Here is a 19,130-nt window from a genome sequence, read left to right on the forward strand (position 1 = left end):
TGATCTTTGACAAGGGACCACGATAGTGAAATAACTGTTTCTCTGATAAATGGTATTGAGAAAACTGGATATTCACATACAAGAAAATGATGTTACACCCTTATCTTATATATACTGAAAAAATAAACTCAGACTATGTTGAAGACTAAAATTTAAAACTAGAAACTATAAAATTCTTAGAATAAAACTTAGAGAAAGAATTTCATTACATTTGTCTTGACAATAATTTCATGTACCACCAAAAGCACAGGCAACAAAAGCAAAATTAGACAAATGGAACTGGTCAAACTAAAAAGCTTCTACCCAGCAAAAGAAATAATCAAAAGAGTGAAAAGGCAACATATGGAATAAGAGAAAATATTCATAAAGCATATATGTGATAAGGTGTTAATTTCTAAAGTGTACAAAAAATTCCTACAACTCCATAGCAAAAAAATATAATTGCTTGATTTAAAAATAGGTGAAAGACCTGAATAGAAATTTCTCCAAAGAAGGTATAGAAATGAACAACAGGTATATGAAAAGATATCCAACATCACTTATTATGATAATAATGCAAATCAAAAGCACAATTACGTATCACCATACACCCATTAGGATGGCTATTATCAAAAATAAAGAATGAGAAAAGTGTTGGCATAGATGTGGAGATATTTGAACACTTATACACTGTTGGTAGAATGCAAAATCGTGCACCTGGTATAAAAAAATAGTATGAAGTTTCCTCAAAAAATTAAATATAGAACTACCATATGATGGAGCAATCTCACTTCTAGGTGTATATCCAAAATAATCGAAATCAGGATCTCACAGAGATATTTCCATTTGCATGTTCATTGCAGCACTCTTCACAACAGTCTAAATGTGAAAACAACCTAATATCTACAGAGAGATGAATAAACAAAGAAAATGTGATATATACATATAATGAAATACTATTCACCCTTAAACAGAAAGGACATCCTGCAATATGTGATAACGTGGTTGAACTTTGCCAACATTGTGCTAAGTGAAATAAGCCAGTCACAGAAGAACAAATACTGAGTGTGGGCAGCAAGCCACCCAGGCGCCGAGGCAAGAGACCAAGGACACGAGCTGTTCCGGTATAATAAAATATAAAACAAGAATAGTTATACCAGATATAGATCTTAGATATGATTATATATGAATATCATTAATCATTAGTTTGCAGCAATTACTCTTTATTCCAATATTATAATAATCCTCGCTCTATAATCATAACCTAGGAAAAGCCAGGCCATACAGAGATAGGAGCTGAGGGGACACAGTGAGAAGTGACCAAAAGACAAGAGTGCGAGCCTTCTGTTATGCCCACACAGGGCCACCAGAAGGGCTCCTTGGTCTAGCGGTGACGCCAGTGTCTGGGAAGACGCCCGTTGCCAGGCGGACCACGGTCTAGCAGTAGCGAAAAGTGTCAAGGAACAACACCCGCTACTTAGCAGACCGGGAAAGGGAGTCACCCTTTCCCCGGGGGAGTTGAGAAAAGACTCCGCTCCTCCACCTCTTGTGGAGGGCCTGATATTAGTCAGGCTTGCCCGCAGTTATCCGGAGGCCTAACTGTCTCCCTGTGATGCTGTGCTTCAGTGGTCACGCTCCTAGTCCGCCTTCATGTTCCATCCTGTACACCTGGCTCTGCCTTCTAGATAGCAGTAGTAAATTAGTGAAGGTACTAAAAGTCTCTGATACGCAGAAATAATGGTGTAAGTTGTCTTTCTCTTTGTCTCCTCTCTCTCTCTGCCTCGGCTGCCAGGCAGGGAAGGGCCCCCTGTCTAGTGGACATGTGACCCACATGACCTTACCTATCATTGGAGATGACTCACACTCTTTACCCTGCCCCTTTTGTTTTGTATCCAATAAATAACAGCACAGCCAGACATTCGGGGCCACTACCAGTCTCCGCGCATTGGTGGTAGTGGTCCCCCAGGCCCAGCTGTCTTTTCTTTTATCTCTGTCTTGTGTCTTTATTTCTACACTCTCTCGTCTCCACACACAGCGAGAGACCCACCGACTCTGTGGGGCTGGTCCCTACAACTGAGTGATTACATTTATGTGAGGCATACAAGAGTCAAACTCATGAAAGCAGAAAGTAGAATGGTGATTTCCAGTGGTTGTGGGAAAGGGGAAATAGGGAGTTCCCAGTCAATGGGTATAAAAAGTTTCATTTATACAAGATGAGTAAGCTCTAGAGATCTGCTGTACAACATTGTGCCTGTAGTTAATAATACTGTATTGTACAGTTGACCTTTGAATAACATGGGATTTAGGGTGGCTGACCCCCCACACAGTTGACAATCTGTCTATAACTTTTGGTTCCCCAAAAACTTAACTTGAATCTGTAGATATATTTGGGTAGGTATGTTCCTTCTATCCCCAGATTTTTGAGGGCTTTTATTATGAAGGGATGTTGAATTTTATCAAGTGCTTTTTTAGCACTAATAGTTGGCCAGAATTCTTACCAATAGCATAAACAGTCAACATATATTTTGCATGCTGTATGTATTATAAACTGTATTCTTTCTATAAAATAAGCAGGAGAAAATGACATTTAGAAAATCACAAGGAAATGTGTTTACTATTCATTAAGTGGAAGTGGGTCATCATAACGCTTTTCATCCTCATCTCTTCACACTGAATAGGTAGAGGAGGAGGAAGGGGAGGCATTGTTCTTGCTTTCTCTAGGGTAGTAGAGGCAGAGGCAGTGGAGGAGGGAGAAAGAAAGACACGAAAGGCAGGTACACACAGTGTGGCTTTACAGAAACACATCATAATTTCTACAGGAAAGACAGGTACACACAGTGTGGCTTTACAGAAATACATCATAATTTCTATTTGACTTTGTTGCTTTATCATTTCTCTGAAAATGTTTCTATATGATACCAATCCTTCTTCCACTGTTTGCTTTCATTTCAGTGCCCACATTACAGAAGCTTCCATGTTGTAAAATACATCAAAACAGTCTTGAATAATCAGAACACTTCTGCCAGACTGTCTGATGTCAATTTGTTTCTGTCACTGCTTCTTCTATGTCTTCTTCCTCATCATCTGACATTGGTTCAGAAGCACTTATCTCCATCAAGTTGTCTTCTGTTAATTCCTCTGATGTGCCTGTTACCTCTTGAATGTCTCCAAGATCCAAGTCTTGAAATTCTTCACTCCACACCTTTTTTTTTTTGGCCATATCCACAATCTCTTCATAATTTTCTTGAATGGTTATGAATTCCATGAAGCTATGCACAACATTTGGACAGTTTTCTCCAGTAGAAATTTGTTTCCTGTTTGAAGGCTTTTGTGGCTTTTTACATAACAATGATGGCGACTTCAACGGTGTAATCTTTTTAGACTTTTATAATGTTCTCTCTATTGGGGTTCTCTTCCACAGTATTTACAATCCTTTCTATAGGGTAACATGTATAATGAGCCTTAAATGTCCTTAGGACCCCACATCTAGAGGGTGAATTAGAGACATTGAGTTTGGGGTAAAGCAGACCACTTCAGCACCTTCAGTATTCAACTCATGAGGTTCTGGATGACCAAGAGCATTGCCAATTATCAAAAGGACTTTAAAAGGTAAACCCTTCCTGCCAAGGTACTTCCTGTCTTCAAGAACAAAGCATGGAAGGAAACTGTCATAACTTTTCAGAAAAAAAGTTATTGTTCAGGCCTTCTTGTCATACAACCAAAAGACTAACAACTGTTTTTTATTATTTCCCCTTCAAGGCTTAGGGATTAGCAGTTGTATAGGTAAGAACAGTTCCGATCATAAACCCCACTGCATTTGCACGGAACATCAGAGTTAGTTAGCCTATCCCTTCCTGCCTTAAATACTGGTACTCACTTATCTTCCTTATTAATAAGTGTACTTTGTGGTATTTTTTTTTCCAGAATAGGGCACTTTCATCAGATTAAAAACCTGCTCAGGTAGATGTCCTTTCTCCTCAATGACTCTCTTTATGCCATTTAGAACTTTTCTGTTATCTCCTAAGTGGCAGAAGCTGCTTCTCCTGTTATATTGACACTTTTTTGAGGCAAACCTCTTTAGAAAATTTTCAAATTATCCATTAGTGGCATGAAGTTCTCCAGCTTTAAATCATTCACTTTCCTTTTGCTTTAAGTTGTCATATAATGACTTCACTTTTTCTTGAATCATGTTTCGAGTCTACAGGTATGCCTTTCTGATAGCAATCTTGCATCTACATAAAAGTTGAATTTTCAATATGATATAAAAAGCTATTGCACTAAAAGGACAGGTTTATGTGCCCAATGTTGTAGCTGCAGTGAGGCTTCATGTTGATCCATTTTTCTGTGTGTGGGTTTTTGTTTTTGTTTTACAATGGTCCTTGTACTGGATACATTTATATTGAAACAGTGGCCAGCTGCAGAGCTCATTCTACAGTACATATTAAACAATTCAACTTTTTCTTATAATGTCATGACTTTTCTTTGCTTCTGGGAGCACTTCCAGCATCACTAGTGGTACTTCATATGGCTCACACAGTGTTACTTAAGGTTGATGTTACAGCACTAAACAGGATGAAAAATACGCAGAAAACACAAGGGTTCACTTTTTACTGTGATTCATCACTTACTGGAGAGTGATGAAAACTACTCATATGGAGATGATGAATGACACATGGCATTTTAAATAAATACTCTCAACACTTGAGCTTACTGCAATAACAACAGGAGATGGTTACAGAATTTTTACAGCAGTGAAGTACGCACTACAGTTAATTTTATGCAGTTATGATTTAATACTGTGACTGGGAATGGCATCATGTAAGGTCTATAAGAGTTTCTCTGTGTAAAGTTTAGCAAATTTTAACTTTTAATAATAGATTTGTGCATATTTTATTGTAGTAAATTATAAAATAATATTTACATATATTTTATGTATTCACAATATAACTAATTTTCTCTTAACTTTTTCTGTATTTGTAAGCTGCCTAGTTTATCTGCAAGGTTTTTCATGTCATCACAAATCTCGAAAAATGTTTCCAATACATTTATCAAAAAAACTATGTATAAGTGGACCTGCACGGTTCAAATCTGTGCTGTTCAAGGTTCAATTGTATTTTTGGGAGGTAGAGTCCATTTTAATGGTTCTTATCTCAGTAAAATAAAAATAATAAAGATTAAGAAAGCGTACACACACAGAAACACACACCATAGAAGTTTGTAGCAAACTTAACTGATGCCATTACTCTGATCTATAAGAAAAATCATTGACATGAAAAAATATTGAATTGATTTAAAACTATTTAGAAATATATTATTTGCTAGTATGGACTGATCTGGTTTTAAAATTGATTTATGTGATCATATTGTTTCATAATCAACAACTCAGGCAGACTTCAGGAAATGACTAGTTAAATCAGTAACTCCATTATCCATGCTAAGTGTTTATTTATCACCTGTCAGAAATGTAATTTTGATGACTGTTTTTGGTTCTTTCACTGGTCTATATATAGGAACTAAAGGTCATAACCAAGCTAGATATGTCCTGCTAGTGCTTCCCGTGGCTCACACACAATCTTAAAAATTGGAAAATTCTACATTAAAATCTTGGTTCCTGGATTCTCTGGAAAACCAATCAGAAAGCCTTATTAATGCCGGTGCCAAAATTCTGTATGAAAAGTATAGACCAGAGCTGGGGAGCACATGAGTTTTGGTGTGTATGGGGAGAGTAGTGCACCAGCAACAACTCTCCCCATTCTAACCATCATACCCTAATTTCCTGCCCTTGATACTCTTTACTCATTTATGTCTTTGGATCCTGTAGGAATTAAAATTTACCAAAGTATACTTTATCATAAGTTCACTTCATGCTTCTCACAGAATAAGAGAAGATGTGATAAGGTCTGAACAGTCAGGGGTAGAAGTTGAATCACCATGAATTCTAAAATGGTGTGCTTATTTCTGAATAGAGAGGCTACAAAACTACTATCCTAAAGACCTTCAACACTTACTTTGTACTCAGTGCTAAAAGCAATGATTAAAGTAGAGCAAATGAGTAAAAATGATGTACATAATGTGTAGCTACACTAAGCCACATGTCTAACATGGAAGATATAAAACATATCATCAGGTACTTGCTTTAGTTTTATAATAGAAAACACTTTATGATTTCTTGGCCTACAATAATGGCTATTCCATCTTGGAATGAATCCTTTGGTTTCTTTGGAGTGATCTATTTAAGTCCTCAAGAGATAGAAAATCATATTTGTTTATTCACAAACCCTGATGAGTTATTATATGCTAACACAGACACGATTCTGTCATGTTCTCAAAGAGATGGTGGGTAAGTATGCAAATATTTATAGATTGTTGTGAGAAGGGCTACAATAAAGGCATGCTTTTGATGATTAATAGGAGCACCGAATTTGAGACCAATGGAAATGATGAAGTAAGGGTTACATGAGAAAAGTCACATGTTGAAAGAGACTTTGAGAACCATAAAAATAAAAAAGAGAGAAAAGTTTTTCCAATTTTAAATAAAGGGAAGCGTGAGATTACAGGGCATAGTAATTCAGTCAGTCATTGAATTAAGGTACAGATATTCATCAAGAGAGGGAATACAGGAAACAAAGTGGGTTTGGAAATCAGACGATGAGACCAGCTTTTGACAGGTTGAGTTTTAGGTACTTATTTAAAAAAAAAATCTAAGAAGAAAAAAATGGAACAAGTAGTAGAAATATCCATTAAAATAAATTATAGAAAAATATCCATTACAATTAGTAAATTACATAGAAGTTGATTGTGTTATATTAGTGGTAAAGCAGATTATAGTGGATGAGGAGTAAATGGGAGGTGAGAAGGTGAGACACTTATGTTAGATGATGTTTTTCCAGGTACTTGGCTTTGAAGATAAATTGAGAAACAGTTAATCAATTGGAAAGTTGTTTGGGGATATAAAAATGTGTATGTGTACATAGATGGGAGAGACTTCAGTGTGTTTGCTGAGGAAAAGAGAGGGTGCAGATGGAGGAGAGGCAGAAAGAGGAAATCTAAACCCCAGTTGGATCTACTAATATTAGCTAAAGATAAATACTTTTTCATAAGTATGGGTTAAAAAAAGATAAATATGGATATGGTGAAGGTATATCTGTAGGAAGGAGGGCCTGAAGTCGAGGCAGATATTACAACATTGATTCTTATTCTTCTACGAGAGGAGAAATAAAGCATGCTCTGAGAGTAAAGACAAAAGTCATAAATTTTATTTATGCATCCTCTCCTTCATTCATTTGTTCTATAAGCACTCATTAAATGTTCCCATAGGCCAAGCCCTCAGTGAGAACCAGGAAAAATGACCACAACCAAAGTGCACTGTGGCCTCTCTTAACCCACCCCTGCCGTAAGTCAATGCAGCAGCCACAAGGAGGCTTTCGCAAAGCAAACATCAACAGCTGAGTTCTACACATCAACATCCAAGTCACCATCAACTGAAAAATAAAATTTACTTGACTGGGCCAGTCAGTTTTGGGAAAGGGACATTTCACGTTTGGTTATTTTGGATCAAGTAATCTAAAATAAATTTGTTAAAAATCTCTTTTTATACTTAGTTGTAAAAGCAAAGTATAAATAGGAGCTAAATTTCTTTTTTATTCTGATTATTAATGGATTTATTTCCTACTTGTAACTCTTGAAAAATAGTAAACAAAGAACTATTGAAAGACTGAATTTAATTCTTTGGAAGAATGGTGTCCTGCACTTAAAAGACACTATCATGGTACCTTGTTCTAATTGTACTTACTCAGATCTACATATCCAATATCCACGTACATTTTAGCAAACAGAGATCCCAGTGCAAAGCCAATGACTGGACCAATCATTCCTATTGCATTCAAACTACCTGTAAGTATTACAAAACAGTTTAATCAGATGTCACAAATACTTGGTTTTCATTTAACATGCTTTTAAAAGTAATATTACACAATACACTTCTGCAAATATTTTTCTAATAGGTAAAAGAAAAAAATAATGACATTATTATTTCAAGGGTAGATCCAGGGAATGTAATCATGAAATTTAATATATTCTGTACGTTACCTAAATACAAGGAAGAATGTCCTTCTTTTGCAAAATCATCAATGTATGAAATCCCCAATGGTACTATGGGGGTTTCCCCTATGCCACGAAGCATATTCCCCATGAAGACATAGATCCACATGTGTGACCCAGATTCCTTTACACAATCTATCGAGACAAGAGAGTGTTTTACTTTAAACATTAATTTTAACATTCCTATTAGAAATTTAACTACTTTAAATCCTTCATTTTTCCATTTTTTGTTTGTTTCTTTCCTAATTACAAGTGATTCATATTCACTTTACAAAGTTTGAAAATAAGGAAGGGCACAAAGAAAACAAGTAAAAATTTTCTATAATTACACTACACACAGAAGATCATTGCAAATGTTATTCTAGATCTTCTGCATTTTTAGTGCACAAAATATGCATAATATTCATTATGTACATTACATATTTAAAAATCCAGGTTATTTTTAAGGTGCATATACAATTATCACTACATTGTCACAATTTCCCCATGTTGTCAAGAGTTCTTCTATATTAAAATTTTAATTACTGCATAGTAGTGTGTTGAATAATAGTTTCCTAATTTGGTTAAACAATCTCTTCTTTTGTTGTTACAAAATATTTTTTTTTTTATTCTGTTAAACATGGATGTCATGGCTGTGATTATGAAATGTCCTTGTGAACATTACTGATGATTTCCTTAAGATTAATCAAGAAAGTAGGCAAGTATATTTTTGTTCTTTAATATGTATTGAAAATTAATCTCCAGAAAGACTTTCAAATTTATACTCTCCCAGCAATACAGAAAACTTGAAATCATTTTTTTCCTCCACTTCATTTATTTTTATTAAATTTTGGGTTTAAAATTATACTTATATTATTGTGTTTATAATAGTTACAAAGTCTTCAAATGCTATAACATTTTGCATCTTTATAAAGAGAAAGTTATATTATTCACATATTTCTACCACTTTCTGCTTTTTTATTTTAAATGTGTATGTTCTTTGCAAATTTCCTACTAAATTTGTTTTTTTTTCTTATCTACTTCTAAATGCCCTTGGTATACAATAATCCATTTGTACACTAGGAGATTTGTTCTAGGACAACTCATATGTACACAAATTTATGCAGACTTAAGTCCTCTCATTTGCCCTGTGGAAACCGCCTATAGAAGTCAGACCTCCACATCGGTGGTGGGTTTCTCCTTCTGTTTGGTTGGACAAAAGCTGCATATAAGTGAACAGGTACAGTTCAAACCTGTGTTGTTTAAGAATCGACTGCATACATTAACAGTATGATTTTGTCTGTATGTAAGGGATAAATGTTCTTCCTATTTGTTCTTAAATCAATTTTGTTAAAGAATATCACAAACTTTATAGATGTGATTAAATCTATCAATCTAGAATTTGTTTTATTGTCACTATTAATTCTTACCTTTTTCTACTATCTCAGGTGATGTTCCATTGAATGATAAGGTTTGATTAATTAAACAGGTTGATAAACTTGATGTTGAATTTTCTGATGGATTAATATGGGTTTCTTTAGAATACCTATAACTATAAGAGCAACATGAAATTGAACATTTTGCTTATCTACTGAATATTTTCAGTTTTCCCAGAAATACAGAGAAATTTTCTCCTTTATTTGAACCGCTGTCTTCTCCAAATTACCAGAATCTTGTTTGTCAACTTCCCAGCATGTATTTCAGAACAGGTGATGAGAGGGGGTGAAATGGGAGTGTCCACTAAGAAAGATACTTCAATACACCATGAACAAAGTGGGTTATCACCTTGCTTTTATCCTAAGAGTGCTTATAATCTGGTCAACATATGAAATATCATGGTTTCACCTGTTGTTTTTTTATCTGTTAACTATGTCTATTTATCCCTTTGAGTTACCGTCAAAGATGGTCAATCTGTCTGATTTTCTTTCATGTACACACACACACACACACACACACACACACACACACACAAAGTGCTTGACTTTTCAAAACTCAATAAAAACAAATTTCTAATTCATTTCAACTTTATGAGGAAAAAATAAGAACAACGGAGATGGAGCTGGATCAGGGACAGATGCTGATGCTCAAAAATACTAACCGCTCTGTGAGTTCTAAGGACAACATATAGTGTGCCAGGCATTTTGCTAAACTTCAAAGAACAAGAAATAAAACATGAAGATCAAGAAATAAAACACACAGTGTTTGTACTTTGGAAATTTCACACTCTCTAAGATAAATGTATATGATCGAAGATATAGTAAATTTAATATACAAGGTCCTGGGTTGTCACACACCCACAAAAAAGAAATGATCAGGGGCTGGGCGCGGTGGCTCACGCCTGTAATCCCAGCACTTTGGGAGGTGGAGGCGGGCAGATCACGAGGTCAGGAGATCCAGACCACCCTGGCTAACACGGTGAAACCCCGTCTCTACTAAAAATACAAAAAATTAGCCGGGCGTGGTGGCGGGCGCCTGTAGTCCCAGCTACTCGGGAGGCTGAGGCAGGAGAATGGCGTGAACCCGGGAGGCGGGGCTTGCAGTGAGCCGAGATCGCGCCACTGCACTCCAGCCTGGGCGACCAGTGAGACTCCGTCTCAAAAAAAAAAAAAAACAGAAATGATCAGCTTTTCTTGGAGGTGAGGGTAGATCAAAGAAAACTTCACAATGTGAAGGACAGATTAAATGAATATTGAAGATGGGTAGAATTCAAATTGGTAGACAAAGGAAGAAAAGTATTCAAGTATGTAGAAATAACGGATGCAAAGATATGACATATTATGGCACATTAGAGAGCTGTAAGCCTAGAATGTGGTCCTCAAATGTGGGGAGCAATGGAAGATGAAGCTGGGGTAGTTGCATTTAAGGCATATTCTCCATAAAAATCATGAAGAATAAGATATTAAGAAGATTAGAGGGAATTATGGTGTCAGAAGCAAAGGAAAAAGATGGGCATGATGAAGAAGCCACAAAAATAGAAGAATGAATCAAGATTGTGGAATATGATGAGTATTAGAGCAGTACCATTAAGAAGAAAGTTCTTATAAGGGCCAAATGTAGGGGGGGAAAAAAAACAGAATTCATATGGTGACCAAAAGGCATGATTGCTGGATTTGGCATTAAGGAATTGGTGTCTCTAACAAACTGCTCATTGTCTCTCAGTATCCTTTCTTCTCTCCTTCCATAGTAACAGAAGTTGGGTTTTTTAGCTGGAAATATGGAAGCCTGGAATAAAGTATATTTTTCCAACATCTACATATCTATGTGTAAAACGTAACTGACTTCCCGTAAATGTGAAATCAGTGAAAGTGTTTTGCTTCTGAAAATGCTCCTGGAGCTCAGCCTGTGTGCACTCTTTGTTCTTGTTCTTCTCTTCTTCTATCCTGTTACCTGGAAATACATTGCCACAATTTGTAAGAAGAGGACAAGGCCATGCAAGGCATAGCACTATGATGAAAAGTAGAATCATATCATCCTTGGACTAGTTACATTGAAAAAATGTAAAAAATAAACTTCTATCTTATTTAAGTTATTGCTATTTTCAGTTTTCTCATATGAGCTTCTTACTCTAATCATAACTACACTGTTACCTTAGAAAGAGCAGCTTCAGTGAAATGCTGATGGGAAAACCCGTACAGCAGCAGGTGAAGTTGTGAAGCCTTACTGAGGATAATCAAAATCTTACAGGCAAAAACATAAAATACATATGTTATACTAAAATTGGTAAATAAGATATTTATTTCATATAAAACTGTATACCCTATATATTATTCTTATTTAAAAGTTTATAAAAGCCATGATAAATAAAGAAATACATGATGAATAAAGCAATACATGAACTATTATATAGAAAATATACTCCATTTCTCTATGCATACCTATAGGTATTCCTCTCAAAAGGTAACTGCCCACTTAAAAGTATAAAAATGAAATTCTACTGCTAATTTACAAGTAGCTGATAATAAATGGCTCAGAGCTGTTTAACACTTACTATCCCATGAAGAAATGTGGTAAAGCTGTCAAAATACTTCCAGTTCCCATAAGGAGACAACCAATTCCAATTAACTTCGGTCTGTGTAGTTTAGATCCAAAGTAACTTACAAATACAATCACAAGCAAATTTCCTAGAAAAAAACCAAAATTATGTTGATATGACTTAGTGTAATTTTGTATCTAGTAGAACTGAATGCCCCAAATGAATGCAAATATGCCCAAGACATTGTACCTTCCCTCAAAGACCATGTAATTTAACTGTGAAGGTGAACTCTCCTACATTAAACCACTCATTGAAAAGTTGTACAGTATTAATAAGTAGAATAGGTTTTATATGCAAAGAAAGCACTTGGGTAATTTGGCTATATGAGAGAAGCAAAGTTTTTTTTGAAAATTTGGAGTTTACTGGATTGCATTGGAATGGAAAATGTCTTCCTAATCTGAGGGAAAGATAATCATTCATGCATATTTTAAACTTATTCTAGGCATTCTTTAAATTTATACTATGTACCTACCACAGTGCTCAGAGTCAGAAATATAAAAAAAAAATCGTGGTACTTGTTCTCTGGAAACACACTAGTAATAAAATAAAACAGATGGATAGATGTGCTATTAGATTATGGAAATAGGGAGCTTAAATTAATTAGGGGCTTTGTGAAAGTTTCCTGGAGGATACATTATTTGAGATGTAATGTTGAGTATAAATTATTTAGATTAAAATGTGGAAGAAGAGCAATAAGAGTAGACCAATTCAGATTTATCTGTAGCCTTATATATAACATTGAACAGACAATAATCAAGACTTATTGAACACTGATGGAAAATAGTTTCACGAAAGAAAGCACCAGAATGGACCAGCAGATAAAGCAACACAAGAATAAATACTTAAACAATATTAAACTAAAAAGAGTAGAAACTTTTAAAAAAAAAAATCCTGTTAGTATATTTAGAGGTAAAATGGCATGTTGCAGCCATAGAATCAGAACTGGCAGACTAAAAATAATAAGACAACAATAAAGTGTTGTTATAAATTTAAAATATAATAAAAAATTTACAAATTAGAACTTGATATAAAAGATGACATCACACATCAGAGAAAATTGATGAAACATAAAGAAAAGAGGTAGAAATTTAGAGGAAAAAATTTTAAAGGAAAAATATTCAGAAAATATATTATTTATCTCATACATGTTTCAGAAGAAAAGAAAGAATAAAATACAGGAAGAAACAAATAGGAAACAGAAAATAAAGTTTTTGTGTTAGAGGAAGACGTAAGCTTTCATATGAAAGTTCCTACGTTTGCCCAGCAGAAATAACGTAGAAAGAGAGAGAGTCTCGGATACATGCTGGTAAATTTTTGGATATTTAAAGATAAAAAAGAGATGCATATCAGTGCATGAAAATTACAGTGGTAATAATTTCTCATATACAACATTGAATGTTATAAAACAGTAGATGAATATTTTTAATGTTTTGAGAAAAAGTGATTTGGAAATTTTAATTCCATACCCAGACAAATTATCAATTAAATATGATACTAAAATAAATATTCCAACAGGCAAGGGCTTAGAAAATATGCCACGTTTTCAATTCTTCCTAAAAAAAATAATTACAGTCATCCCTCGTGTCCACTGGTTATTGGTTCTAAGATGCTCTGTAGACACCAAGATTTGTGGATGCTCAAGTCCTTTAGGTAAAAAGGTGTAGTATTGCCTGGATGTGGAGGGTCACGTCTGTAATCTCAGCACTCTGAAAGGCTGAGGCTAGCAGATCACTTGAGGCTAGGAGTTTGAGATCAGCCTGGCCAAATGGTGAAAACCCGTCTCCACTTAAAAATACGAAAATTAGCCGGATGTGGTGGCACACGCCTCTAATCCCAGCTACTCGGGAGGCTGAGGCAGGAGAATTGCTTAAACCCAGGAGGTGGAGGTTGCTGTGAGATGACATCAGGGCACTGCACCAGCATGGGCGACAGAGGGAGACTCTGCCTCGAAAAACAAAAACAAACAAACAAAAGATGTAGTATTTCATAAAACCTATCAACATCCTCCTGTATGCTTTATATCATCTCTAGATAACTTCTAATACTTCTAATACAATGTAAATACTATGTAAATAGTTGCTATTCTATGTTGTTTTTATTCGTATCATTTTTATTAATATATGGCCATTTTTAAGTTTTATATTTTTTGAATATGACTTGCATCCATGGGTGTGGAACCTGTGGATACAGAGGGTCATCTATACATGAAGGTATACTCCAGAAAGAGTAAAGATGAGATTTGCAGTCACAGGATTCAAGAAATAGAGGTAAGAAACCAAACTGATAATGATGTTCAAATAATTGCTGTTAAATAGCTGCAAAGTTTAACAAAAATGTTAAGGATTAATTTCATAATAAAAATAGACATACAGTGAATTAAACGTTAAAACTAATAACATTCCAATTCTAAAATTCTAGATGATTTCATTGAGCCTGGGAGGTAAACAAGTGAAGGACATGTAGAGTGTCATATCTTTGAATCACAAATATTCTGAATTTATATAAGGAGATAAATCTTCCTTTGACAATTACATTTTAGTCATTAGTTAAGCATTGTGTAAATACAGTTAGAATAGAAACATGAATTGTAGAAAATATTTGCAGTCTATATAATAGACAATTTGGTGGTCCCTCCAAATAATTAGAAAGTGAAAAGAAAAAGGGAAAATTAGCAGAGGCTATGAGCTAGCAGTTCGTAAAATAAGAAAAATTTTAATTTTTCTTTGAAAAATTATTATATTGAAAATATATTATTTTCAATTATTATATAATATTTTCAATTATTATATAAAATCTCACTATTGTTGGAGAAATCCAAATTAAAATGATTACATCAAAGCAGTATCTTCAATGTTCAAAAAAAAAAAAAGACTTTAAACCCCCAATGTTGTACACAGTTAAACAGTAGAATCTAGTGTAGGTTGCTCCTATGCAGTCCCTCCACCTAAAACCATAAGAATTATAGTCCTCCCTCAACCTTTCTTCACACTGGGGCACCTTGAGACAAGGGAGATAAAGTTTCCTAAAAAGTTAATTTGCAAACCATGAGTTTGTGTAGGACCAGAGTTTTTCACCAGCCTCACTATAGACATTTTGGGAAGGATACTTCTTTGTTGGTAAGTCTGTCTTGTGAATTGCACAGTGTTTAGCAGCATACCTGACCTCTACCCCTAGGTACCAGTGGCATCCTCCCTGCCCCAGCCCATTTATAGCAACAAAAATATCCTAACATATTGCCAAATTGCCCATGAGAGACAAATTTACACCTAGTCCAGACCCAGTGATATAAAGCATGCATGAACAGTTTGTTTTTCAACTTATGCAAGTATGGTTATCAAATAGAAAAAATAAAAGTTACCAATTTCAAAGCTTCCATCAATTAAACCAGCAAGAGAAGAGGATATGTCAAATCTCCTTTCTATTTGAGTGATGGAAATTTTCATAATGATTCCACCTAGTGCTTTAGCAATATAGCTGAATGACAGGGCTGCCAAGAACATCTAAAAACAATAGAAGAAAAAATGAAAATTGGTTAATCAAAGAACTATATAACGTTTATAGGTACATGGAACTAAAACAGTTTTTCTTCTTTACTCGAAAACATTATCATAAAAAAATACCCATTTTTCCCTATACAAGTTGAAACTTCTCAGCCCTATAATACTATCATCAGTACACTACTAAAGCATGATTTTCTAACTTGGTTACAACATTCGATTGCTAGAGGAGTATAGTTAAGGTTGCTATTTTTAAACTAATTTCATTAACTGATTTATAGGAAGCTAGACACTGTTCTCAGATGGCCATGATGGTGAGCTATTTTCTTTATTTCCGGGTGAATAGCCCTGGCTAACTGGGAGGGGAATGGCAGTGCATGCAGGGGTAGCACTTTCAGGAAGCCAGCTGAAAAATAGAACTTTGTGGAGGCAAAGAGGAATTTTATGACCAACACAAGTGACTGTATCAAGACAGACAAAGGTATCCAATGCAAACAGGAACCTAAAGAGACCAGGTATGTCCATAATTATATCAGAAAAACTAGATTTTATGACAAAATCTGTCTCAGGAGACAAAGGACATTATAGCAGCATAAAATTATCAATTCACCAGGAAGAGCCAACAATTATAAATAGATCTGCACCTAAAACTAAAGCAATGAGATATATGAAACAAACATAGATACAACTGAAGGAAAAATGGACAGTAACATAATAATAATAATGATACTTCAATATCCTGCATTCATTCATATACAGAACAACCAGGGAGACTATCATAGGAATCAAATGACTTGAACATGATAGACCAATTAACCTAACAGACAAATAGAGCACTCTCTATCAAATAACAACAGAATACATCTTTTCTCCAGCAGAAATGGAACATTCTCCAAGATAGACCACCGTGGCCCACACAACAAATCTTAACAAATTAAAAATGTTGTAATTATATTAAGTATCTTTTCTCCTACAGTGCAATGAAACTAGTATTTAAAAGCAGGAATAAAACAAGAAAATCCACAGATATGTGAAATTAAAAAATTCTTTCTTACACAACCAATGGGTCAAAGGAGGAATAACAAGAATTAATAAAATATCTGAGGAAAAATGAAAATGAAAACACAAGAAACCAAAACTTATGTGATGCAGTGGAAGCAGCACTAAAGGGAAAGTTTATAAACTGATATTAAGGAAAGAAAAATCTCAAATAAATAACATAACTGTATCCATCAAGGAACCAGGAAAACAAAAACAAACCTGAAATTAAGAGATGAAGAAAATATTAAACATTAGAGTAGAAAAAATAAAATAGAAAATAAACAAAAACAACAGAAAAAAATTAATGAACCCAAGTTGGTCTTTTGAATATATCAACAAAACTGAGAGACCTTTAGCTAAAATTAAAAAGAGAGAGAGACTTAAATAGCTAAAATTAGAACTGAAAGAGCAGGCATTACAACGGCTGTCTCAGAAATTAAAAAGAATTATAAGAGATGACTATGAAGAATTATAAGCCAACAAACTGGAAAACATAGAATAAATGAATACATTCCTAGAAACATACAACCTACTAAAATTGAATTATGATTCAATTTTAAAAATCTGAACAGAACTATAATTAGGACATTGAAGCAGTATCAAATACTTCCAAAAAAGATAAAACCAGTAACCAATGTCTTCACTAGAGAATTTTACCAAACTCCTAAAGAATAAGTAACACCAATACTTTTGAAAGAAACTCCAAAATTCACTTAATGTGGCCAGAATTACCCTAATACCAAAATAACATAAAGACAGAAAAAAAGAAAACTACAGAAAAATATTCCTGGTGAATATTGATACAAAAATCCTAAAGGTAATACTAGCAGACTGAATTCAACAGCATATTTTAAAAAATCACATCATGATCCAGCAAAATATATACCTGGAATACAAGGATGGTTTAACATACAAAATTAAATCAGCATAATACATCACATTCACAAAATGAAGGACAAAACCACATGATCATCTCAATTAATGCAGAAAAAACATTTGACAAGATGCCCACTCCTAACATTAATATTAATTCAACCTACTGCTGGAAGTTCTAGGAAAAGAAATTAAACAAAAAAAAGAAATAAAATGCATTTAGATTGGAAAAGAAATAAAATTATCTCTGTTCACAGATGACATCATCTTATATGTAAAGATTCTACCAAAAAAAATTTAGAAAAAATAAACACATTTAGCAAAGTTGCAGGACACAAATCAACATTCAAAATTAAGAAGTGTTTCTATGCACTACCAATGAACATTTCAAAAGGAAATTAAGAAAATCTCACTAGATCATAAAAAAGATAAAACACTTAGGAATAAACTTAAATGACAAAGTGAAGATTTTTACACTGAAACCTATTAAATATTACCAAAATAAATAAAATGCAAATAAATGGGAAACATTCAATTCTCATAGATTGGAAGATTTAGTATTGTTAAAACATCCATACTATCCAAACTCATCTACAGATTTTAATTTCAATGCCATTTAATTTTTTAAATTTTGAATTTTTACAGAGTCTTGCTCTGTTGCCCAGTCTGGAGTACAATGGAGTGATCATGGCTTACTGCAGTCCCAACCTCCTGGGCTCTATCAATCCTCCCACCTCAGCCTCCTCAATAGCTGGTACTACAGCTGTGCACCACTATGCCTAACTAATTTTTTTTTTTTAAAGATGTGGCATCTTGCCGTGTTGCTTGGACTAGAGCTAGTCTCAAACTTCTGGCCTCAAGTGATGCTCCAGCCTCAGACTTCCAAAGCCCTGGGGATACAGGTATGAACCACCATTCCTAGCCAGCATTTGTATAGAAATAGAAAAAACAAATATAAAATTTACAGAGAATCCAAAGGCACCCTGCGTAGCCAAAATAATCTTGAAGAATAACACAGCTGGATGCTTCATATTTCCTGTTTTCAAAATATACTGCAGAGCAACTGTAATTAAGATGGTGTGTACTGAAATAAAGATAGTCATATAAAACAATGGAATAGAATAGAGTTCAGAAATGAACTGTTGCCTATATGGACAAGTGATTTTCAACAAGGGTGCCAACACTGCATGACAGGGAGAGAACAGTCTCTTCAACAATTGATGTTGAGAAAACTGGATATCCACATACAAAGGAATGAAATTGACCCATTGTCTTACACCATATGCGAAAACTAACTCAAAACGGATTAAATGCCTAAATGTAAGACCTTACACTCTTAGAAGAAAATACAGAGAAAATGCTTCAGAACATTGGATTTGACAATAATTTCTTGAGTATGACACCCAAAGCACAGGCAACAAAATAAAAAATAGACAAATGTGACTACATCAAACTTAAAGACCTCTGCACATAAAAAGAAACAACAAGATGAAAATTTAACCTATAGAATGGCAGAAAATAATTGCAAATCCTATATTTAATAAGGAGCTAATACCCAGAATATATAAGTAACTTCTGCAACTTAACAACAACAAAAAACAAATAATGCAATTAAAAAATGGACAAAG

The 19,130-nt window shown here is 34.3% G+C and overlaps 1 protein-coding gene across 2 annotated transcripts in view; it reads right to left on the bottom strand.

The window, feature by feature from the left end:
• LOC100976982 (solute carrier organic anion transporter family member 1B3) overlaps positions 1-19,130 on the bottom strand; it is a 100,227-nt gene that overhangs the window by 45,822 nt on the left and 35,275 nt on the right. For both annotated transcript variants that reach the window (XM_034936197.3, XM_057299489.1), the window contains exons 2-6: positions 15,450-15,591; positions 12,047-12,179; positions 9,489-9,610; positions 8,068-8,214; positions 7,772-7,870 (exon numbers count right to left, since the gene is read on the bottom strand). In XM_034936197.3, the coding sequence (XP_034792088.2) occupies positions 7,772-7,870; positions 8,068-8,214; positions 9,489-9,610; positions 12,047-12,179; positions 15,450-15,591 (643 nt within the window). The remainder of the gene's footprint in view (positions 1-7,771; positions 7,871-8,067; positions 8,215-9,488; positions 9,611-12,046; positions 12,180-15,449; positions 15,592-19,130) is intronic.

This window comes from Pan paniscus, chromosome 10 (genome assembly GCF_029289425.2).
Source record: "Pan paniscus chromosome 10, NHGRI_mPanPan1-v2.0_pri, whole genome shotgun sequence".
NCBI lineage: Eukaryota > Metazoa > Chordata > Mammalia > Primates > Hominidae > Pan > Pan paniscus.